Source organism: Oncorhynchus mykiss, chromosome 5 (genome assembly GCF_013265735.2).
Source record: "Oncorhynchus mykiss isolate Arlee chromosome 5, USDA_OmykA_1.1, whole genome shotgun sequence".
NCBI classification, from domain to species: domain Eukaryota; kingdom Metazoa; phylum Chordata; class Actinopteri; order Salmoniformes; family Salmonidae; genus Oncorhynchus; species Oncorhynchus mykiss.
The window spans coordinates 91,206,851-91,233,319 of record NC_048569.1 but is presented as its reverse complement, the minus strand read 5'-3'; the positions used below and the strand labels follow the sequence as shown (position 1 = coordinate 91,233,319).

General features: G+C 42.6%; 1 protein-coding gene across 3 annotated transcripts in view; it reads left to right on the top strand.

The window, feature by feature from the left end:
• The window catches only part of LOC110524793 (serine/threonine-protein kinase Nek7), a 160,252-nt gene that overhangs the window by 58,540 nt on the left and 75,243 nt on the right, over window positions 1-26,469 (top strand). The window contains exons 1-2 of one of the 3 annotated variants that reach the window (XM_036978763.1): window positions 11,618-11,654; window positions 12,357-12,444. In XM_036978763.1, the coding sequence (XP_036834658.1) occupies window positions 12,385-12,444 (60 nt within the window). In that variant the 5' untranslated portion in view covers window positions 11,618-11,654; window positions 12,357-12,384. Of the gene's footprint in view, window positions 1-11,617; window positions 11,655-12,356; window positions 12,512-26,469 lie in introns of those variants that run through there. The other 2 variants (XM_036978762.1, XM_036978764.1) reach the window with 2 other exon arrangements.

Here is a 26,469-nt window from a genome sequence, read left to right as displayed (position 1 = left end):
CATTACTACAACTACCATCACTACTACAGCTACCATCATTAGTACAACTACCATCATTACTACAACTACCATCATTACTACAACTACCATCACTACTACAACTACCATCATTACTACAACTACCATCATTACTACAACTACCATCATCATCATTACTACAACTACCATCATCATTACTACTACAACTACCATCATCATCATCACTACAACTACCATCACCATTACTACAACTACCATCATCATTACTACTACAACTACCATCATCATCATCACTACAACTACCATCACCATTACTACAACTACCGTCATCATTACTGCTACAACTACCATCAGTATTACAACTACCATCATTACTACACCTACCATCACTACTACAACTACCATCACTACTACAACTACCATCACTACTACAACTACCATCATTACTACAACTACCATCACTACTACAACTACCATCATTACTACAACTACCATCACTACTACAACTACCATCATTAGTACAACTACCATCATTACTACAACTACCATCATTACTACAACTACCATCACTACTACAACTACCATCATTACTACAACTACCATCATCATTACTACTACAACTACCATCATCATCATTACTACAACTACCATCATCATCATTACTACAACTACCATCATCATCATTACTACAACTACCATCATCATCATTACTACAACTACCATCATCATCATTACTACAACTACCATCATCATCATTACTACAACTACCATCAGCATCATTACTACAACTACCATCATCATTATTACTACAACTACCATCATCATTACTACTACAACTACCATCATCATCATTACTACAACTACCATCATCATTATTACTACAACTACCATCATCATTATTACTACAACTACCATCATCATCATTACTACAACTACCATCATCATTATTACTACAACTACCATCATCATCACTACTACAACTACCATCATCATCATTACTACAACTACCAACATCATTATTACTACAACTACCATCATCATTACTACTACTACAACTACCATCATTACTACAACTACCATCATCATCATTACTACAACTACCATCATCATCATTACTACAACTACCATCATCATCATTACTACTACAACTACCATCATTACTACAACTACCATCATCATTATTACTACAACTACCATCATTATCATTACTACAACTACCATCATCATTACTACTACAACTACCATCATTACTACAACTACCATCATCATTATTACTACAACTACCATCATCATCATTACTACAACTACCATCATCACCATTACTACAACTACCATCATCATCACTACTACAACTACCATCATCATCATTACTACAACTACCATCATCATCATTACTACTACTACCATCATCATCATTACTACTACTACCATCATCATTACTACTACTACAACTACCATCATCATTACTACTACAACTACCATCATTACTACAACTACCATCATCATTATTACTACAACTACCATCATCATCATTACTACAACTACCATCATCATCATTACTACTACAACTACCATCATTACTACAACTACCATCATCATTATTACTACAACTACCATCATCATCATTACTACAACTACCATCATCATCATTACCATCATTACTACAACTACCATCACTACTACAACTACCATCATTAGTACAACTACCATCATTACTACAACTACCATCATTACTACAACTACCATCACTACTACAACTACCATCATTACTACAACTACCATCATCATTACTACTACAACTACCATCATCATCATTACTACAACTACCATCATCATCATTACTACAACTACCATCATCATCATTACTACAACTACCATCATTATTACTACAACTACCATCATCATCATTACTACAACTACCATCATCATCATTACTACAACTACCATTATCATCATTACTACAACTACCATCATCATCATTACTACAACTACCATCATCATCATTACTACAACTACCATCATCATCATTACTACAACTACCATCAGCATCATTACTACAACTACCATCATCATTATTACTACAACTACCATCATCATTACTACTACAACTACCATCATCATCATTACTACAACTACCATCATCATTATTACTACAACTACCATCATCATTATTACTACAACTACCATCATCATCATTACTACAACTACCATCATCATTATTACTACAACTACCATCATCATCACTACTACAACTACCATCATCATCATTACTACAACTACCAACATCATTATTACTACAACTACCATCATCATTACTACTACTACAACTACCATCATTACTACAACTACCATCATCATTATTACTACAACTACCATCATCATCATTACTACAACTACCATCATCATCATTACTACTACAACTACCATCATTACTACAACTACCATCATCATTATTACTACAACTACCATCATTATCATTACTACAACTACCATCATCATTATTACTACAACTACCATCATTACTACAACTACCATCATCATTATTACTACAACTACCATCATTACTACAACTACCATCATCATCATTACTACAACTACCATCATCATCATTACTACAACTACCATCATCACCATTACTACAACTACCATCATCATCACTACTACAACTACCATCATCATCATTACTACAACTACCATCATCATCATTACTACTACTACCATCATCATCATTACTACTACTACCATCATCATTACTACTACTACAACTACCATCATCATTACTACTACAACTACCATCATTACTACAACTACCATCATCATTATTACTACAACTACCATCATCATCATTACTACAACTACCATCATCATCATTACTACTACAACTACCATCATTACTACAACTACCATCATCATTATTACTACAACTACCATCATCATCATTACTACAACTACCATCATCATCATTACTACTACAACTACCATCATTACTACAACTACCATCATCATTATTACTACAACTACCATCATTATCATTACTACAACTACCATCATCATTACTACTACAACTACCATCATTACTACAACTACCATCATCATTATTACTACAACTACCATCATCATCATTACTACAACTACCATCATCACCATTACTACAACTACCATCATCATCACTACTACAACTACCATCATCATCATTACTACTACTACCATCATCATCATTACTACTACTACCATCATCATTACTACTACAACTACCATCTTCATCATTACTACTACTACCATCATCATTATTACTACAACTACCATCATCATCACTACTACAACTACCATCATCATTACTACTACTACTACCATCATCATTACTACTACAACTACCATCATCATTACTACTACAACTACCATCATCATTACTACTACAACTACCATCATCATCATTACTACAACTACCATCATCATCATTACTACAACTACCATCATCATTATTACTACAACTACCATCATCATCACTACTACAACTACCATCATCATCATTACTACAACTACCATCATCATCATTACTACAACTACCATCATCATCATTACTACAACTACCATCATCATTACTACTACAACTACCATCATCACTACTACAACTACCATCATCATCATTACTACTACAACTACCATCATCACTAAACTGACCTCAGAAAACAAATTGTAGACCTCCACAAGTCTGGTTCATCCTTGGGAGCAATTTCCAAACACCTCAAGGTACCATGTTCATCTGTACAAACAATAGTACGCAAGTATAAACACCATTGGACCACGCAGCCGTCATACCGCTCAGGAAGGAGACACGTTCTGTCTCCTAGAGATTAACGTACTTTGGTGCGAAAAGTGCAAATCAATCCCAGAACAGCAGCAAAGGACCTTGTGAAGATGCTGGAGGAAACAGCTACAAAAGTATCTATATCCACAGTAAAACGAGTCCTATATCAACATAACCTGAAAGGCCGCTCAGCAAGGAAGAAGCCACTGCTCCAAAACCGCCATAAAAAGACAGACTACGGTTTGCAACTGCACATGGGGACAAAGATCGTACTTTTTGGAGAAATGTCCTCTGGTCTGATGAAACAAAAATAGAACTGTTGGCTTGCAAGCTGAAGAACACCATCCCAATCGTGAAGCACGGGGCTGGCAGCATCATGTTGTGGGGGTGCTTTGCTGCAGGAGGGACTGGTTCACTTCACAAAATAGATAGCATCATGAAAGAGGAAAATTATGTGGATATATTGAAGCAACATCTCAAGACATCAGTCAGGAAGTTAAAGCTTGGTCGCAAATGGGTCTTCCAAATGGACAATGACCCCAAGCATTCTTCCAAAGTTGTGGCAAAATGGCTTAAGGAAAACAAAGTCAAGGTATTGGAATGACCATCACAAAGCCCTGACCTCAATCCTATAGAATTTCCAAAACTATCGTTTGTTAACAAGAAATTTGTGGAGTGGTTGAAAAATGAGTTTTAATGGTTCCAACCTAAGTGCATGTAAACTTCCGACTTCAACTGTATATGCAGTGTTGTAACGATGTATATCGGGTTTGTTTGTGTAATCTGAAGGAAATATGTGTCTCTAATATGGTCACTTTGTGGGCAGTGTGCACATAGCCTGTCTTCTCTTCAGAACCCGGTCTGCCTACTGCGACCTTTCTCAATACCAAGGCTATGCTCACTGAGTCTGTACATAGTCATAGCTTTCCGTAAGTTTGAGTCAGTCACAGTGGTCAGGTATTCTGCCACTGTGTACTCACTGTTTAGGGTCAGTCACAGTGGTCAGGTATTCTGCCACTGTGTACTCTCTGTTTAGGGTCAAATAGCATTCTAGTTGGCTCTGTTTTTTTGTTTATTCTTTCCAATGTGTCAAGGAATTCTCTTTTTGTTTTCTCATGATTTGGTTGGGTCTAATTGTGCTGTTGTCCTGGGGATCTGTGGGGTCTGTTTGTGTTTGTCAACAGAGCCCCAGGACCAGCTTTCTTAGGGGACTCTTCTCCAGGTTAATCTCTCTGTAGGTGATGACTTTGTTATGGAAGGTTTGGGAATCGCTTCCTTTTAGGATGGTTGTGGAATTTAACGTCTCTTTTCTGGATTTTGATAATTAGCGGGTATCGCCCTAATTCTGCTCTGCATGCATTATCATAACCATAAAGGGCAATGGGTTCTATAATGGATTCATGTATCTTTCTCTGTTCATCTCTCTCTCTGTTCCTCTCTTTCTCTGTTCCTCTTGCTTGCTCTCTCTCTCTCCATATCTCTCTTCCTCTTCTCTCTCTTCCTCTTCTCTCTCTCTTCCTCTCTCTCTCTCTTCCTCTCTCTCTCTCTTCCTCTCTCTCTCTCTCTCTCTCTCTCTCTCTCTTCCTCTCTCTCTCTCTCTCTCTCTCTCTCTCTCTCTTCCTCTTCTCTCTCTTCCTCTCTCTCTCTCTTCCTCTCTCTCTCTCTCTCTCTCTCTTCCCCTCTATCTCTCTGTCTCTCTCTCTCTCTCTCTCTCTCTCTCTCTCTCTTCCTCTCTCTCTCTCCCCCTCTATCTCTCTGTCTCTCTCTCTCTCTCTCTCTCTCTCTTCCTCTTCTCTCTCTTCCTCTCTCTCTCTCTTCCTCTCTCTCTCTCTCTCTCTTCCTCTCTCTCTCTTCCCCTCTATCTCTCTGTCTCTCTCTCTCTCTCTCTCTCTCTCTCTCTCTTCCCCTCTATCTCTCTGTCTCTCTGTCTCTCTCTCTCTCTCTCTCTCTCTCTCTCTCTTTCTCTCTCTTCCCCTCTATCTCTCTGTCTCTCTCTACCTCTCTCTCTCTCTCTCTCTCTCCCTCTCTTCCCCTCTATCTCTCTCTCTCTCTCTCTCTTCCTCTTCTCTCTCTTCCTCTCTCTCTCTCTTCCTCTCTCTCTCTCTCTCTCTTCCTCTCTCTCTCTTCCCCTCTATCTCTCTGTCTCTCTCTCTCTCTCTCTCTCTCTCTCTCTCTCTCTCTCTCTCTCTCTTCCCCTCTATCTCTCTGTCTCTCTGTCTCTCTGTCTCTCTCTCTCTCTCTCTCTCTCTCTCTCTCTCTCTTTCTCTCTCTTCCCCTCTATCTCTCTGTCTCTCTCTACCTCTCTCTCTCTCTCTCTCTCTCTCTCTCTCTCTCTCTCTCTCTCTCTCTCTCTCTCTTCCCCTCTATCTCTCTCTCTCTCTCTCTTCCCCTCTATCTCTCTGTCTCTCTCTACCTCTCTCTCTCTCTCTCTCTCTCTCTCTCTCTCTCTCTCTCTCTCTCTCTCTTCCCCTCTATCTCTCTCTCTCTCTCTCTCTCTCTCTCTTCCCCTCTATCTATCTCTCTCTCTCTCTCTCTCTCTCTCTCTCTCTCTCTCTCTCTCTCTCTCTCTCTCTCTCTCTCTCTCTCCCTCTCTTCCCCTCTATCTCTCTGTCTCTCTCTTTGTTTTCTTTCTCTGTTACATGAATAATGGAGAGAGGAGGAAGTGTTGGTGAACGTGAAGCCTTTCCTCTCCCACCGCTGCGCTCCGTCACTCTGAACCAGCTCATCAGGCTAATGAGGAGAGAGGCTGGGGGATGAGGGAGAGTGGAGGGGGTAGGGGTGTAGGTGACAGGGTTTGGATGGGAGATTGGGGGGTGAAATGATTCATACTAGTCAGTGGTCCGTCTTTGTAGGCAGAATTACCAAAACCAGGCTCAGAGATGATTTGCAATCAAAGATGGGATTAAACAGGTCAGATTAGAATACACTTATATTGACTTTAATAACAAGATAACAGTATCTAGACTTTAATAATAAGATAAAATATAGATACTGTTATCTTCTATATATTTTTTTTAAAGATCGTTGCTCTATTTTGTTGCCCCTGAAATTTTGACTGAATTGGACTGTGTGTTACGTTTGAGTGATACATTGCGTACATCGTTTGCGCCTCCAGAATGAGTGAGTGCTGGCCGTTAATTGTTCTTTCCTCGTTAGTGCATCTCCCCTGCTCTGATGTAAACTGGCAGTCTTAACTGATCCTGTTAACGAGAGTGTGGGATGGAGAGATGTAGAACCCAGATGCCTCGTGGGTATTTTGACACGGAGCCGGATCAGTGAGAAGAGAGGGGTGTTAGCGTCAGCCCCCATCTGAAACCTCAGCAGGAAAAGAGACTGGACTGTTAATAACCACTAGTGAGGGTAACTCGTGGCCCAAACAACACTCCAGCCCAGCCAAATGTCAGGCTGGAGCACAGCAGGCACTCGCTGTATCCTCACTGGCTTATGGACCACAGCAAGTGGTCCAGCTAGAGAAAAAACATCTTCAAGACACACCCTTTGCAGTTATGTCCATACATTTTTAAGTGAGGTTTATTTGTGTGCCAGGCTACGTCACTTAGCCAGCTGTTTGTTTGATGAATATAGGCTGTTTTGTGATAGAATATGTAGGATTTCCATCATGGATTTGACAAAGGATGAGCTGTCAGGGTGTGTGTAATTTATTCCTTGATGACTTTATTCATATATTTAAAAGCAGATCATGTTGAATGGGAGTCAGACGTTGAACTGAACTGGTGATATTTTAGTCTCCCTCGCCAGCTTTGGGTATTTTTAATTCTGCTAATGATTTATTATTATTTTTTTGCATTTGAATGCTGATTAATTATTTGAAAAGAGGCTTTTAATGTACATTTCAGAAGAGGGGAAAAGAAGGCTCCCAACACAATCCCAGGAGAGACTGTGTTGTGCAAACACTTTTTAAGTTCTTCAAAGCACGGCACTCGAAGTCAAATGATCCCGGAATACCAGAAAACTAAAGGCTAACCAAACCAACAACAATAGTGGTGATGGCGAACATCTCTGGCGTGTGCCACACTGCAACTCAACGACACGTCGGCAGATTTACAGCTAATTAACCTGATTAACCTTTACTAAATCACCCGGATTCTATCGCCACGGAGACGGTGTTGCTCTCTCTGCAACTCCTGAACGCAGCATTTTAATTGGCTACATGGGGGAATGCTCAAGCTCCCTCTGTCTCCTGTCCTGACAACCAGACAGAGTCTCGCAGGGAAGGATACACACCAACACACGTGTGTGTCTGTGTGTGTGAATCAAACATTGTGTTTGTGCAAGGGAGTGTTCGTATTGTATCCCTGTCTGTGGGTCGGGATTGTGTGTGTGTGTGTGTGTGTGTGTGTGTGTGTGTGTGTGTGTGTCATGGTCGTGTGACGGAGCCGATGCTGACAGATAGTGAGAGTCATCCTAATTGTGAAGCCTGTATCTATCTACTGTGTAGAGTCAGGCCAGGCAGGCCACTCACTCGCTCACTCACTCATCTGGCTGAGGGGAGGAAACATGACCTACCTGGATCCTCTATTTGCTTTTTGTCACACGTCAACTGATTTACGCTCACTGCATAGAGTCACTTTGTCTTCCCTTAAAGTAGCCACCCTTTGCCTTGATGACAGCTCTGCACACTCTTGGCATTCTCTCAACCAGCATCATGAGGTAGTCACCTGGAATGCATTTAAATTAACAGGTGTGCTTTGTTAAGTTAATTTGTGGAATTTCTTTCCTTCGTGATTTGTTTGAGCCAATCAGTTGTGTTGTGACAAGGTAGTGGTGATATACGGAAAATAGCCCTATGTGGTGAAAGACCAAGTCCATATTTTGTCAAGAACAGCTGAAATAAGCAACGAGAAATGACAATTCATCATTACTTTAAGACATTAAGGTCAGTCAGTCCTTAAAATGTCCAGAACTTTTAAAGTTTATTCAGGTGCAGTCGCAAAAACAATCAAGCACTATGATGAAACTGGCTCTCATGAGGACCGCCACAGGAAAGGAAGACCCAGAGTTATCTCTGCTGCAGAGGATAAGTTCATTAAAGTTACCAGCCTCAGAAATTTTCAGCCCAAATAAATCCTTTACAGAGTTCAAGTAACAGACACATCTCAACATCAACTGTTCAGAGGAGACTGCGTGAATCACGCCTTCATGGTTGAATTCCTGCAAATAAACCACTACTAAAGGACACCGATAAGTAGAAGAGACTTTCTTGGGCCAAGAAACACGAGCAATGGACATTAGACGGGTGGATCTCTGTCTTTTGGTCTGATGAGTCCAAATTGAACAACTTTTTTACAAACTGCTAACATTTTGACAAGTTACGCAGCACTTTAGATGCAGACTTATAGTGAATGACATCGTGGTGTACTTCTCTGCTATTCAAATCTGGACCTAGAACATAATTATCTCCTACCAATCAAAAGTTACAGCTGTTTGTCGGAGTTTAGAGTGAGGAAAAGTAGCAAGCTAATATCAGCTAACAGCGCTCTCATGTCTCGTCATTGAGCAACCCAAACGGAGCCGTTGCTAGGGATACCAATGCATTTCAATTGCAAAAAGGGACATAGACTAGAATGGGTTAGGAATGGTAAAAATATGATGAATTCTAGATCCATCCTCTTTCACCGATTTACGATATCAACTCCAAACTAACTTTGAGATGTTCAGACTGACCCTACTTTTTTTTTTTTTAAACCTTTATTTTACTAGGTAAGTCAGTTAATAACAAATTCTTATTTTCAATGTGGGTTAACTGCCTGTTCAGGGGCAGAACGACCTTGTCAGCTCGGGGATGCAACCTTTCGGTTACTAGTCCAACACTCTAACCACTAGGCTACCCTGCCGCCCCAATATTGGTTGTCAAAAGATTTGTTATACTATATATACCTTTTGAACTATAAACTTAAAACATTTGCATAAATGATCATGAGTTTGAAAGAGAAGCATAGAGATATAGAGGTAGATATTCAAGATGGTCCTTCTCCTTAGCCAATTAAGCTACAGGACCAACTTTAAAACATTCAGGCTATCCTAACTTTAAATTATTTTAAACCTTTGTCAACTATACTGAACAAAAATATATAAAACGCAACATGCAACAATTTCAAGTTACAGGTCATATAAAGAAATCAGTCAATTGAAATAAATGCTTTAGGCCCTAATCTATGGATTTCACATGACTGGGTGGGCCATGGGAGGGCATCAGCTCACCCACTTAGGAGCCAGGCAGGCCCAGCCAATCAGAACGAGTTTTTGTTTCCTGCAAAGGTCTTTATTACAGACAGAAATACTCCTCAGCTGTCTCGCAGGGAAAGAAGCCGGATGTGGAGGTTCAGGGTTGGCGTGGTTACCACGTGGTCTGCGGTTGGGATCTTTTATTTCAGCTCATGAAACATGGGACCAGCAGCATGTTGCGTTTTATATAGTATCAGTATATAACTATACATATAATTACATTTGCTTAAAGTAACCCACCAACAGTAACTATTGATCTGTTCAAGCTAGATAGACCAAACCCAACTTTTCTTATTTACAAATTCTTATTTACAATGACGGCCTAGGAACAGTGGGTTAACTGCCTTGTTCAGAATGACAGATTTTTTTTTTTTACCTTGTCAGCTCGGGGATTCGATCTAGCAACCTTTCGGTTACAGGCCCAACGCTCTAACCACTAGGCTACCTGCCGCCCCAAGTAAAGTAATACAACCATCTCAAAATGCTTTGCACACTTTATCCGGGGGGGGGGGGTTGATTATCTCTGCTGTAACCAAGAAGCTTGATTTTTTTCAAGCTAGCCACACATAGCTAGCAAGTTAGCAAACCAAATGCATAGCTGGAGCCTTGAGCCGGAGAAAATATATTTGGCACATATTTAGCTGGCAGCTAGGAGTAGTGCATTTCAAGTGTAACTTGATCACATCTCTTGTGCTGTTTAACAGTGGCCCGTCATGTCACGTTGTCTGCACGTGCTCTTTGTAAACAAGCATACCATGTGACTGGCTACAACTGAATTATAATTATTTTATTTTCTTGTTGACAATATTGAAAGTCATACCGTCGGTATTTCCCCAAAAATACCCTGTATAAGGTATATACAAGTATACCGCCCAGGACGACTAGCCAGCATACATGACTGAATATGTACATGTTTGAGTTAGATTCCGGTCCTGGGAGTGTGCTCATCCTCTGGGTACACATGTGGAGGTGGCCCTGGAATCATCAGCAAGTTGCACGTGTGAAGAGGATTTTTGCATCATGTTTTTATTTATTTATATATATATATTTTTAAACATGAATTTTAAAATATTCTTCTTGGCAACACTTTAAAGTGCATTACACAGACCTGGGGCTATTCAGTAGAAACTAACAGTGGAATGCGCAGTGGTATCTAATTACACTGTAACAAGCTCGAACAAGCAATTAGTACACTGTACACACTACTTTAGATATTACCGTTTTGAATATCATTGGCAAACAGTATTGACTACATTAAGGACCTGTACACTCTTGCTACAAGGTGATTTTACACGTCATTCCCATACAGTTATTGTGGAACTCACTGTATGGCATGTGTGTGGTCTTCTGTTGTCAATCCCACATTGAATCCCTGCCAAAACCAGTGTAACCGGAGCTGTGCGGGAGATATATAAGAGCAGGTCAGACTGTGTGTGTGCGCTCTCTCTCTCTCTCTAACACAAAGGCTTTCAGGTCCATAGAGACGCAGACAGTACCCAGGCAACAGTCACGTCAGCAACACACTATTGTCTCAGGTTCTGTAATGCTCAGGCAGTGTGGTGTTTCTAGTCTGTGAGTGTTTGGACTGTTAGATGGCGGAGTGAGGAGTTCTTCTCTAGAGGTAACGTTGAGGTAACAGGATGTTCTACTTCCTGGTATGTTTATACCTGGCTGTGAGGGAAAGGAGAGTTTTTTTTATTTTTTTTATTGGGCTAACTTTGATTGAAGCTTGTGACTATAATGTTAAAGGCGCAGTAGGTAGCTTTTTGGGCAATCCGATTCAAATTCATGTTGTAATGTGAGTTATAGATCTGTCGTTCTCATTGAAAGCAAGTCAAATATCTGTTCTATGTGTGGTATTTCTATGCTTCCCGTTCTTATGTTTAGTTTTTGGTTGTTTTTACATTGGGTTTTGTACACCATCTTCAAACAGCTGAAAAAACTATATTTTTGGTGAAAATCTGTTTCACAGTGTTTAAGAATGGTAGAAATGTTCTCTACACTATACATAGTTATTTTGTCACTTAAACTGAAATTGTCTGAACTATTAGAATTTTTGCAACCAGGAAATGGCTGGAAATGGATTTCTAACTATTGGAGAGGCCTGGTTCCTCTCTAGGTTTCTTCCTATGTTCTGGCCTTTCTAGGGAGTTTTTCCTAGCCGCCATGCTTCTACACCTGCATTGCTTGCTGTTTGGGGTTTCAGGCTGGGTTTCTGTACAGCACTTTGAGATATCAGCTGATGTAAGAAGGGCTTTATAAATAAATTTGATTTGATTTGATGTTGTAATTTGAACTGTAGGTTACGTTTGTGTTTCCTCAGAGGTGTTAGTGACTGATCTTCTGACACCATGGACATGGACTCCCAATCACAAGGCCAGCAGGCAGCAGTACCCTCGTTCCAGCCACAGGTAGGATCCCTTAACTCTCACCCAATCACAAGGCCAGCAGGCAGCAGTACCCTCGTTCCAGCCACAGGTAGGATCCCTTAACTCTCACCCAATCACAAGGCCAGCAGGCAGCTGTACCTATATTCCAGCCACAGTTAGGATCCCTTCACCCTAACCTTTCACCCAATCACAAGGCCAGCAGGCAGCTGAACCTATATTCCAGCCACAGTTAGGATCCCTTCACCCTAACCTTTCACCCAATCACAAGGCCAGCAGGCAGCAGTACCTATATTCCAGCCACAGTTAGGATCCCTTCACCCTAACCTTTCACCCAATCACAAGGCCAGCAGGCAGCTGAACCTATATTCCAGCCACAGTTAGGATCCCTTCACCCTAACCTTTCACCCAATCACAAGGCCAGCAGGCAGCTGAACCTATATTCCAGCCACAGGTAGGATCCCTTCACCCTAACCTTTCACCCAATCACAAGGCCAGCAGGCAGCTGAACCTATATTCCAGCCACAGGGAGGATTCCTTCACCCTAACCTTTCACCCAATCACAAGGCCAGCAGGCAGCTGTACCTATATTCCAGCCACAGGTAGGATCCCTTCACACTAACCTTTCACCCAATCACAAGGCCAGCAGGTAGCAGTACCTATATTCCAGCCACAGGTAGGATCCCTTCACACTAACCTTTCACCCAATCACAAGGCCAGCAGGCAGCTGAACCTATATTCCAGCCACAGTTAGGATCCCTTCACCCTAACCTTTCACCCAATCACAATGCCAGCAGGCAGCTGTACCTATATTCCAGCCACAGGTAGGATCCCCTCACCCTAACCTTTCACCCAATCACAAGGCCAGCAGGCAGCTGTACCTATATTCCAGCCACAGGTAGGATCCCCTCACCCTAACCTTTCACCCAATCACGAGGCCAGCAGGCAGCTGTACCTATATTCCAGCCACAGGGAGGATTCCTCTACATGTGTGTTAACTCACAAATTATAATTCAGATTTACGCAAGACCTATACTTTGAATTAAAAGTTAGTCTGTTCATGTAAATGAAGTCGATTCCAAGTGAAGTTCAAGAACAAAATGCATTTTCAGTAACAGTGTTATAAATACTACAAATGTGTAAATTGACTAAGGCCTGAATCATACAGTATAGGCATGTAGGAAAGGCTAGATGAATGGTGGAGAGAGAGAGAGTATTGACTAAGGCCTGAATCATACAGTATAGGCATGTAGGAAAGGCTAGATGAATGGTGGAGAGAGAGAGAGTATTGACTAAGGCCTGAATCATACAGTATAGGCATGTAGGAAAGGCTAGATGAATGGTGGAGAGAGAGAGAGTATTGACTAAGGCCTGAATCATACAGTATAGGCATGTAGGAAAGGCTAGATGAATGGTGGAGAGAGAGAGAGTATTGACTAAGGCCTGAATCATACAGTATAGGCATGTAGGAAAGGCTAGATGAATGGTGGAGAGAGAGAGAGTATTGACTAAGACCTGAATCATACAGTATAGGCATGTAGGAAAGGCTAGATGAATGGTGGAGAGAGAGAGAGTATTGACTAAGGCCTGAATCATACAGTATAGGCATGTAGGAAAGGCTAGATGAATGGTGGAGAGAGAGAGAGTATTGACTAAGGCCTGAATCATACAGTATAGGCATGTAGGAAAGGCTAGATGAATGGTGGAGAGAGAGAGAGTATTGACTAAGGCCTGAATCATACAGTATAGGCATGTAGGAAAGGCTAGAGGAATGGTGGAGAGAGAGAGAGTATTGACTAAGGCCTGAATCATACAGTATAGGCATGTAGGAAAGGCTAGATGAATGGTGGAGAGAGAGAGAGTATTGACTAAGGCCTGAATCATACAGTATAGGCATGTAGGAAAGGCTAGATGAATGGTGAAGAGAGAGAGTTAGTATTGACTAAGGCCTGGATATACAGTATAGACATGTAGGAAAGGCTAGATGAATGGTGGAGAGAGAGAGAGTATTGACTAAGGCCTGAATCATACAGTATAGACATGTAGGAAAGGCTAGATGAATGGTGAAGAGAGAGTTAGTATTGACTGAAACTCTCGAGGCTGGTGGAGATTTGGGTTTCGTAACATTGAGGTTGTTACGGTGCAGAAGCAGTATCACACATCATCCTCATCGATCTCCTTCATGCACAAGGATGTTTCTGGGTCCACAATATATTGAATGGACTCACCCAGACAATCCATATCCATACACCAGGGACGAAACGGGCAAACAACCGCTTTTTCTAAAGCAAAAAAATAGTCCTGTTGTTTTTCCTGTGTATGCAAAGCCAGTGCAACATTAACTGCGAAATAGCCAGGGGGAACATTTTTTTAGAAGATGTTTGATATCTAATTTAAGGATAATTGGGTTGTGCACAAAAAAAAAAGGAAAGAACAGGAGAAGATTTCATCATTTATCTCATGTATTTTTTTTCTTCTAATGAGATATCATAATCTATAAAGGCGGTTGTGGTAATAATGATTTCCTCTGTCTGTTTTTCACTATTTAGCCTCATTTCAGTTCATTATCTCTTTTCATGATTGTATTAAAATATAGGAAATATATTTAGAAGTAGGTCTAATAACATGCATACTATTAGTTTATGCAAGATTAGATTTTACAGTTAGGCTGTAAAACACAGCAGGCCTATCACATCCAGATCCAGGCATTCTACTTCCTGTTAGGCATCTAGCGCCATACTGTGACTCTACCAGCCACAGGAGGCTGGTGAGGGGAGGGACGGCTCATAATAATGACTGGAATGAAGTGAATGGAATGGTATCAAACACAAGGAACCGATGCTTTTGATGTGTCAATACCGTTCCATTCCAGCCATTACTAAGAGCCCGTCCTCCCCAAATGAAGGTGTCACCAGCCGCCTGTGCTATCAGCAGACAACAGGTCCTCTGTCCATTTCACCCTTTCTCTGTTTAATCTTGCGAAAAGAGAAAAGAAGAACAAAAATCTCCCCTTCTGAAAATGAGAAATGTATAATATGTGTGTGGTGAAGGACTCTGTATTGCTGGCGATATCATGTCGCTGCGTCCCGGAGGTGTTATGCGTTAGGTAAAGTGGAACTGGCACCATGTGCATGTTTAGTGGTGCTTTTTGCTCTTTGAGTGAGTGAGTGGGAGGGAGAGATTCTCAAAACGGGTTTTGATCGTTACTGCAGGTTGTGACAGGCTCAGGTGTGTGTGTGTGTCTGTAAACTGTGAGACAAGGCAGAGGGTTTTAAGCGAGCAAACGTGGCGTAGTTCAGGAACAGATTGAAGAAGAGCAGATAGAGAAACACTGGCGGGGTAGGGAAGAATGGATGGATGGATGGATGGATGAATATTGTATGGTGGTGCTGAGGGTGGGAGAGGATGGGAGAGGAGACTGGGAGAGGGAGGCTGGTGATGAGTAGAGGGGGAGGTCAGGGAGGCTGGTGATGAGTAGAGGGGGGGTCAGGGAGGCTGGTGATGAGTAGGGGGGAGGGGGGGTCAGGGAGGCTGGTGATGAGTAGAGGGGGCGTGGGAGGCTGGTGATGAGTAGGGGGGGGTGGGAGGCTGGTGATGAGTAGGGGGAAGGGGGTGGGTGGTTGGTGATGAGTAGGGGGAAGGGGGTGGGTGGTTGGTGATGAGTAGGGGGAAGGGGGTGGGTGGTCAGGGAGGCTAGTGATGAGTAGAGGGGGGGTGGGAGGCTGGTGATGAGTAGAGGGGGGGTAGGAGGCTAGTGATGAGTAGAGGGGGGAGGCTGGTGATGAGTAGAGCGGGGTGGGAGGCTAGTGATGAGTAGAGGGGGGTGGGAGGCTGGTGATGAGTAGAGGGGGGGTCAGGGAGGCTGGTGATGAGTAGAGGGGAGGGGTCAGGGAGGCTAGTGATGAGTAGAGGGGGGGTGGGAAGCTGGTGATGAGTAGAGGGGGGGTGGGAGGCTAGTGATGAGTAGAGGGGGGGTGGGAAGATGAGTAGAGGGGGGGGGTGGGAGGCTGGTGATGAGTAGGGGGGGGGGATCAGGGAGGCTGATGATGAGTAGAGGGGGTGGGGAGTTGGTGCTCTGCGGGAGATGGAACCTCTATCGCTGTGTTTAATGGTGTTTTACCGGAATTAAAGTCCGCTACCGGAGACACACCTCTCATCTGGCAACACCTGCTGAACGGGGCTCACAATAGATTTGATTTTGATTGTTCAGGTTCACATCAGCAATAGTTTTGGTCGTTTTGCTTTAACCAATCAGCGTATATGAGAATTTGTATATACAGTGCCTTGCGAAAGTATTCGGCCCCCTTGAACTTTGCGACCTTTTGCCACATTTCAGGCTTCAAACATAAAGATATAAAACTGTATTTTTTTGTGAAGAATCAACAACAAGTGGGACACAATCATGAAGTGGAACGACATTTATTGGATATTTCAAACTTTTTTAACAAATCAAAAACTGAAAAATTGGGCGTGCAGAATTATTCAGCCCCCTTAAGTTAATACTTTGTAGCGCCACCTTTTGCTGCGATTACAGCTGTAAGTCGCTTGGGGTATGTCTCTATCAGTTTTGCACATCGAGAGACTGACATTTTTTCCCATTCCTCCTTGCAAAACAGCTCGAGCTCAGTGTGGTTGGATGGAGAGCATTTGTGAACAGCAGTTTTCAGTTCTTTCCACAGATTCTCGATTGGATTCAGGTCTGGACTTTGACTTGGCCATTCTAACACCTGGATATGTTTATTTTTGAACCATTCCATTGTAGATTTTGCTTTATGTTTTGGATCATTGTCTTGTTGGAAGACAAATCTCTTTGTCTCAAATCTCTTCAGGTCTTTTGCAGACTCCATCAGGTTTTTTTCCAGAATGGTCCTGTATTTGGCTCCATCCATCTTCCCATCAATTTTAACCATCTTCCCTGTCCCTGCTGAAGAAAAGCAGGCCCAAACCATGATGCTGCCACCACCATGTTTGACAGTGGGGATGGTGTGTTCAGGGTGATGAGCTGTGTTGCTTTTACGCCAAACATAACGTTTTGCATTGTTGCCAAAAAGTTCAATTTTGGTTTCATCTGACCAGAGCACCTTCTTCCACATGTTTGGTGTGTCTCCCAGGTGGCTTGTGGCAAACTTTAAACAACACTTTTTATGGATATTTTTAAGAAATGGCTTTCTTCTTGCCACTCTTCCATAAAGGCCAGATTTGTGCAATATACGACTGATTGTTGTCCTATGGACAGAGTCTCCCACCTCAGCTGTAGATCTCTGCAGTTCATCCAGAGTGATCATGGGCCTCTTGGCTGCATCTCTGATCAGTCTTCTCCTTGTATGAGCTGAAAGTTTAGAGGGACGGCCAGGTCTTGGTAGATTTGCAGTGGTCTGATACTCCTTCCATTTCAATATTATCGCTTGCACAGTGCTCCTTGGGATGTTTAAAGCTTGGGAAATATATTTGTATCCAAATCCGGCTTTAAACTTCTTCACAACAGTATCTCGGACCTGCCTGGTGTGTTCCTTGTTCTTCATGATGCTCTCTGCACTTTTAACGGACCTCTGAGACCATCACAGTGCAGGTGCATTTATACGGAGACTTGATTACACACAGGTGGATTGTATTTATCATCATTAGTCATTTAGGTCAACATTGGATCATTCAGAGATCCTCACTGAACTTCTGGAGAGAGTTTGCTGCACTGAAAGTAAAGGGGCTGAATAATTTTGCACGCCCAATTTTTCAGTTTTTGATTTGTTAAAAAGTTTGAAATATCCAAGAAATGTCGTTCCACTTCATGATTGTGTCCCACTTGTTGTTGATTCTTCACAAAAAAATACAGTTTTATATCTTTGTTTGAAGCCTGAAATGTGGCAAAAGGTCGCAAAGTTCAAGGGGGCCGAATACTTTCGCAAGGCACTGTATAGACGGTAAATTTGGTAATTTCATAATGACGACAGCAGTTTTGCGAGGTCCACTGCATGGCCAAAGTGACGAGAAGATCACTTGGTGAAAACATCCAAACGGTCAAAACCATTCAATTTTGAGATAGGGGTGAAATCCAGCTGCATAAATTACAAGTTAATTAGTCCGTGATGGTGATTTCAGAACCAAAGTGGGGGGGGACAAAAAATATAGGCTCAGTTCCACTCCCACCCGCGATGACTTGGAGTTGAGACAGCATTGGGCTCAGTTCCACTCCCACCCGCGATGACTTGGAGTTGAGACAGCATTGGGCTCAGTTCCACTCCCACCAGCTATGACTTGGAGTTGAGACAGCATTGGGCTCAGTTCCACTCCCACCCGCGATGACTTGGAGTTGAGACAGCATTGGGCTCAGTTCCTTGGCTTTGTTGAGTTGAGAGACAGCAACACAATTAGACCCAGCCAAATCATGAGAAAACTAAAGATAATTACTTAACACATTGGAAGAATTTACCAAAATACATAGCAAACTAGAATGTTATTTGGCCCTACACAGAGAGTACACAGTGGCAGAATACCTGACTACTGTGACTGACCCAAACTTAAGGAAAGCTTTGACTATGTACAGACTCTGTGAGCATAGCCTTGCTATTGAGAAAGACCGCCGTAGGTAGACCTAGCTCTCAAGAGAAGACAGGCAATGTGCACACTGCCCACAAAATGAAGTGGAAACTGAGCTGCACTTCCTAACCTCCTGTCAAATGTATGACCATATTAGAAATACGTATTTCTCTCAGATTACACAGATCCACAAAGAATTCGAAAACAAACCCAATTTGGATTAAGTCCCATATCTATTGGGTGAAAAAACCACAGTGTGCCATCACAGCAGCAAGATTTGTGACGTGTTGCCACAAGAAAATGACAACCAGTGAAGAACAAACACCATTGTAAATTCAACCCATATTTATGTTTATTTATTTTCCCTTTTGTACTTTAACTATTTACACATCATTACAACCCTGTATATACATACATTTGTCATTTGAAATGTCTTTATTCTTTTGGAACTTCTGTGAGTGTCATGTTTACTGTTCATTTGATTGTTTATTTCACTTTTATTTATTTTTTAATTCACTTGCTTTGGCAATGTTAACATATGTTTCACACATGCTGTTATCTGTACACACCTCTCCTCTCTGCCTCTCCTCCTCTCCTCTCTGCCTCTCCTTCTCTCCTCTCTGCCTCTCCTTCTCTCCTCTCTGTGCCTCTCCTTCTCTCCTCTCTGTGCCTCTCCTTCTCTCCTCTCTGTGCCTCTCCTTCTCTCCTCTCTGTGCCTCTCCTTCTCTCCTCTCTGTGCCTCTCCTTCTCTCCTCTCTGTGCCTCTCCTTCTCTCCTCTCTGTGCGTTTCCTTCTCTCCTCTCTGTGCGTCTCCTTCTCTCCTCTCTGTGCCTCTCCTTCTCTCCTCTCTGTGCCTCTCCTCCTCTCCTCTCTGTGCCTCTCCTCCTCTCCTCTGTTGTTAGGGGTCGAGGTGCTGCGCCTCACCCACATATGTGTCAGTGAGTGTGTGCCAGTGTGTGTGTGTCAGCTGGGAGCGGCTGTGTGTGTGACAGGCCAGTGCGATGAGACGGCCTGTCATTCAGGACGGCCTGGCTGCCCTTTGAAGGCCAGGCCAGGGGGCAACGAGGTGCCGCAAATGGCCTGTGAAGTTTACATACACTGCCCACTGCTAAACAGATTAGCTCTAATGAAGTGTCTAATGCCGGGGCCCCCGCCTGACATAATCCTGCCTGGCAGCCCGGCCCCTCGGCCAACAAAAAAATGACCCCCTCCGGCCCTCTGCTCTCCCCCTTCCCTCTCCTAACCCTCCCCATTTCTGGCTCATCCCTCGCCTGCCCTACCCTGCCCTCCCCTTCCCTCTCCTAGCCTCTCGCCCACCACCCAAGGCGACTCCACGCAGGGAGGTGCCCGTTGTTAATCACGCCGGACAGTGTGCGATCTGACATGCAAATATAGGTCATTGCATATGTAAATGTATGATTAGGGGGCCAGCCTGCCAGAACACATTAATGAGACGGAACTCTCAGCAGGAGGCTGTCACAGCGCTTTACGGCCTCATACTAACATTTGTCAAGCTGCCATGCAGCGAGTGACAGCCCTGCCCTCGCTAGGGCCCTATAAAATCTATTGTGTTTTTTGCTGAATTCCATGTCGTTTTTTTCCCTCCCAAATTCCGTTTTTTGTTTTCCTGAATTTTTGCTCTCAAAATCAAACTTCAATTATTATTTTTTTAAACAGACTAAATTGGAAGTACACAACAATGCTTAAAACACATCAGGAGACTACTTTTGAGGTCTGTGGAAAATCTAGGAAATCAAACATTTGTGGTGTAGATACTCTGGACATAGTCTACAGTTAACAGTTAATTGCGATGGTTTTTGGGAAAGCCTTTCCATTTACCAGAAGACGGTTGTCATTAGCATCATCACTAACGGCTATACAAAATGGCAGACATATGACAGACACCATTGGCTCTTCAGAAAGTTGAAGAAAAATACACATCACTTATGCATTTAGTTAATGTCTTATCAGAATCTTGTGGAAATTATTTCATTTTCTAATCACCCAAATCCAGATAGCAGGTGTTCTGAAAGAGCTGCAAAACCTGGACCCGTACAAATTAGCTGGGCTAGACAATCTGGACCCTCTCTTTCTAAAATGATCCGCTGCCATTGTTGCAACCCCTATTACCAGTCTGTTCAACATCTCTTTCGTATTGTCCGAGATCCCAAAAGATTGGAAAGCTGCCGCGGTCATCCCCCATCCTGCCCTGCCTTTCAAAGGTTTTTGAAAGCCAAGTTAATAAACAGATCACTGACCATTTTGAATCCCACCGTACCTTCTCCGCATGTGCAATCCGGTTTTCGAGCTGGTCACGGGTGCACTTAGCCACGCTCAAGGTACTAAACGATATCATAACCGCCATTGATAAAAGACAGTACTGTGCAGCCATCTTCATCGACCTGGCCAAGGCTTTCGACTCTGTCAATCACCGTATTCTTATCGGCAGACTCAACAGCTTTGGTTTCTCAAATGACTGCCTCGCTTGGTTCACCAACTACTTCTCAGGCAGAGTTCAGTGTGTCAAATCGGAGGGCCTGTTGTCCGGACCTCTGGCAGTCTCTATGGGGGCACCACAGGGTTCAATTCTCGGGCCGACTCTTTTCTCTGTATATATCATCAATGGAGCTCTTGATGCGGCTGATCCACCTCTACACAGACGACACCATTCTGTATACATCTGGCCCTTCTTTGGACACTGTGTTAACAAACCCCCAAACGAGCTTCAATGCCATACAACATTCCTTCCGTGTCCTCCAACTGCTCTTAAACGCTAGTAAAACCAAATGCATGCTTTTCAACCATTCGCTGTCCGCACCCACCCGCCCGAATAGCATCACTACTCTGAATGGTTCTGACTTAGAATATGTGGACAACTACAAATACCTAGGTGCCTGGCTAGACGGTAAACTCTCCTTCCAGACTCATATTAAACATCTCCAATCCAAAATTAAATCTAGTATCGGCTTCCTATTTCGCAACAAAGCTTCCTTCACTCACGCCGCCAAACATACCCTCGTAAAACTGACTATCCTACCGATCCTCGACTTTGGTGATGTCATTTACAAAATAGCCTCCAATACTCTACTCTGCAAACTGGATGTAGTCCATCACAGTGCCATCCGTTTTGTCATCAAAGCCCCATATACTACCCACCCGCTCTAGTTGGCTGGCCCTCGCTACATATTCATCGCCAGACCCACTGGCTCCAGGTCATCTATAAGTCTATGCTAGGTAAAGCTCCACCTTATCTCATCTCACTGGTCATGATAACAACACCCACCCGTAGCAAGCGATCCAGCAGGTATATCTCACTTGTCATCTCCAAAGCCAACATCTCCTTTGGCCACCTTTCCGTCCAGTTCTCTGCTGCCAATGACTGGAATTAATTGCAAAAATTGCTGAAGCTGGGGACTTATATTTCCCTCACTAACTTTAAACATCAGCTATCTGAGCAGCTAACCGATTGCTGCAGCTGTACATAGTCCATCGGTAAATAGCCCACCCAATCTACCTACCTCATCCCCATATTGGTTTTATTTACTTTTCTGCTGTTTTGCACACCACTATTTCTACTTGCACATCATCTGCACATCTATCCCTCGTGTTAATTTGCTAAACTGTAATTTCTTCACTACTATGGTCTATTTATTGCCTTACCTCCTTACTCCATTTGCACACACTGTATATAGACTTCTAGTATGGGGCTTGCCTGTCCTAGCCACTCAGTAGCTCACCATATAAGACTCTTCTAGCCCCTTCTTATTAATAGTATCTGTTGCTTTTATACATGTCTTACTACTGGAAAGTCGTCTTTATTTTCGCTCAAAAAAACTCCTGTGGCTTATTTTTCAAATTGCCATGTTTTGTTTCTAAATGTCGGCGCAGGAGTGAAGGTTTCCTGCGAGAGTGTAACGGTTAATGTGATTGGATGAGTAACGGTTAATGTGATTGGATGAGTAACGGTTAATGTGATTGGATGAGTAACGGTTAATGTGATTGGATGAGTAACGGATAATGTGATTGGATGAGTAACGGATAATGTGATTGGATGAGTAACGGTTAATGTGATTGGATGAGTAACGGTTAATGTGATTGGATGAGTAACGGTTAATGTGATTGGATGAGTAACGGTTAATGTGATTGGATGAGTAACGGTTAATGTGATTGGATGAGTAACGGTTAATGTGATTGGATGAGTATCGGTTAATGTGATTGGATGAGTATCGGTTAATGTGATTGGATGAGTAACGGATAATGTGATTGGATGAGTAACGGTTAATGTGATTGGATGAGTAACGGTTAATGTGATTGGATGAGTAACGGTTAATGTGATTGGATGAGTAACGGTTAATGTGATTGGATGAGTAACGGTTAATGTGATTGGATGAGTAACGGTTAATGTGATTGGATGAGTAACGGATAATGTGATTGGATGAGTAACGGATAATGTGATTGGATGAGTAACGGTTAATGTGATTGGATGAGTAACGGTTAATGTGATTGGATGAGTAACGGTTAATGTGATTGGATGAGTAACGGTTAATGTGATTGGATGAGTAACGGTTAATGTGATTGGATGAGTAACGGTTAATGTGATTGGATGAGTAACGGATAATGTGATTGGATGAGTAACGGATAATGTGATTGGATGAGTAACGGTTAATGTGATTGGATGAGTAACGGTTAATGTGATTGGATGAGTAACGGTTAATGTGATTGGAGGAGTAACGGTTAATGTGATTGGAGGAGTAACGGTTAATGTGATTGGATGAGTAACGGTTAATGTGATTGGATGAGTATCGGTTAATGTGATTGGATGAGTAACGGTTAATGTGATTGGATGAGTAACGGTTAATGTGATTGGAGTAACGGTTAATGTGATTGGAGGAGTAACGGTTAATGTGATTGGAGGAGTAACGGTTAATGTGATTGGAGGAGTAACGGTTAATGTGATTGAATGAGTACCGGTTAATGTGATTGGATGAGTACCGGTTAATGTGATTGGATGTTAATTATTTTACTAGGCGACCTGTATTTGACATTGTGTTGTTAATTCGCTGAACACTAGATGGTTTAGATGTATTTTTGGCAGTGAAACGAGGCTACTCAGGCGGGGAAAAAACCTCAGTCAAACGAATAGCCCCGTTGGAAAATATAAATGTACTGGTTGAAAATGAATCACATTTTTATTTGGCGGGGAGGTACGTGCAATTTAGTTTGTTTAGGTCTACGTTACGGTTCTGTAAAGTCATGGCTGCGCCAATCAAATCAATCATTTATTTTGTTCATTAAACAGACAAGACTCAATCACAATCAGTCAACACACACTGAGTGTATAAAACATTAAGAACACCTAATCTTTCCAAGACATGACCAGGTGAATCCAGGTGAAAGCTATGATCCCTTATTGATGTCACTTGTTAAATCCACTACAATCAGTGTAGATGAAGGGGAGGAGACATGTTAAATAAGGATTTTTAAGACTTGAGACATGGATTGTGTATGTGCGCCATTCAGAGGGTGTATGGGCAAGACAAAATATTAAAGTGCCTTTGAACGGAGTCGGCTAGTTGAGAACACCTTTATTTAACCAGGTAGGCTAGTTGAGAACACCTTTATTTAACCAGGTAGGCTAGTTGAGAACACCTTTATTTAACCAGGTAGGCTAGTTGAGAACACCTTTATTTAACCAGGTAGGCTAGTTGAGAACACCTTTATTTAACCAGGTAGGCTAGTTGAGAACACCTTTATTTAACCAAATTGTTTTATTTAACCAGGTAGGCCAGTTGAGAACAAGTTCTCATTTACAACTGCGACCTGACCAAGATAAAGCATAGCAATTCGACACATACAACAACACAGAGTTACACATGGAATAAACAAAACATACAGTCAATAATACAGTAGAACAAAAGAAAACAAAAAGTCTATATACAGTGAGTGCAAATGAGGTAAGTTAAGGAAATAAATAGGCCATGGTGGCGAAGTAATTACAATATAGCAATTAAACACCGGAATGGTAGATCGGCAGAAGATGAATGTGCAGGTAGAGATACTGGGGTGCAAAGGAGCAAAATAAATAAATAAATACCAGTATGGGGATGAGGTAGGTAGATAGATGGGCTGTTTACAGATGGGCTATGTACAGGTGCAGTGATCTGTGAACTGCTCTGGCAGCTGGTGCTTAAAGCTAGTGAGGGAGAAGTGAGTCTCCAGCTTCAGAGATTTTTGCAATTCGTTCCAGTCATGGGCATCAGAGAACTGGAAGGAAAGATGACCAAAGGAGGAATTGGCTTGGGGGTGACCAGTGAGATATACCTGCTGGAGCGCGTGCTACGAGTGGGTGCTGCTATGGTGACCAGTGAGCTGAGATAAGGCGGGGCTTTCCCTAGCAGAGACTTGTAGATAACCTGTAGCCAGTGGGTTTGGCGACGAGTATGAAGCGAGGGCCAACCAACGAGAGCGTACAGGTCGCAATGGTGGGTAGTTGGTGCTTTGGTGACAAAACGGATGGCACTGTGATAGACTGCATCCAGTTTGTTGAGTAGAGTGTTGGAGGCTATTTTATAGTTGACATCACCGAAGTCGAGGATCGGTAGGATGGTCAGTTTTACGAGGGTATGTTTGGCAGCATGAGTGAAGGATGCTTTGTTGCGATATAGGAAGCCGATTCTAGATTTAATTTTGGATTGGAGATGCTTAATGTGAGTCTGGAAGGAGAGTTTACAGTCTAACCAGACACCGAGGTATTTATAGTTGTCCACGTATTCTAAGTCAGAGCCGTCCAGAGCAGTGATGCTGGACAGGCAGGCAGGTGCGGGCAGCGATCGGTTGAAAAGCATGCATTTAGTTTTACTTGTGTTTAAGAGCAGTTCGAGGCCACGGAAGGAGAGTTGTATGGCATTGAAGCTCGTCTGGAGGTTAGTTAACACAGTGTCCAAGGAGGGGCCAGAAGTATACAGAATGGTGTCGTCTGCGTAGAGCAACATCATTGATGTATACAGAAAAGAGAGTCGGCCCGAGAATTGAACCCTGTAGCACCCCCATAGAGACTGCCAGAGGTCCAGACAACAGGCCCTCCGATTTGACACACTGAACTCTATCAGAGAAGTAGTTGGTAAACCAGGCGAGGCAATCATTTGAAATACCAAGGCTGTCGAGTCTGCCAATAAGAATGTTGTGATTGACAGAGTCGAAAGCCTTGGCCAGGTCGATGAATACGGCTGCACAGTAATGTCTCTTATCGATGGCGGTTATGATGTCGTTTAGAACCCATGACCAGCTCTGAAACCAGAGCTAGTAGGTGCCAGGTACACTGGTTTGTGTCAAGAACTGCAACACTGCTGGGTTTTCCACGCTCAACAGTTTCCCGTGTGTATCAAGAATGGCCCACCAGCCAAAGGACATCCTGTCAACTTGATACAACTGTGGGAAGCAGTGGAGTCAACGTGGGCCAGTATCCCTGTGGAACACTTTCAACACCTTGTAGAGTCCATGACCTGACGAATTGAG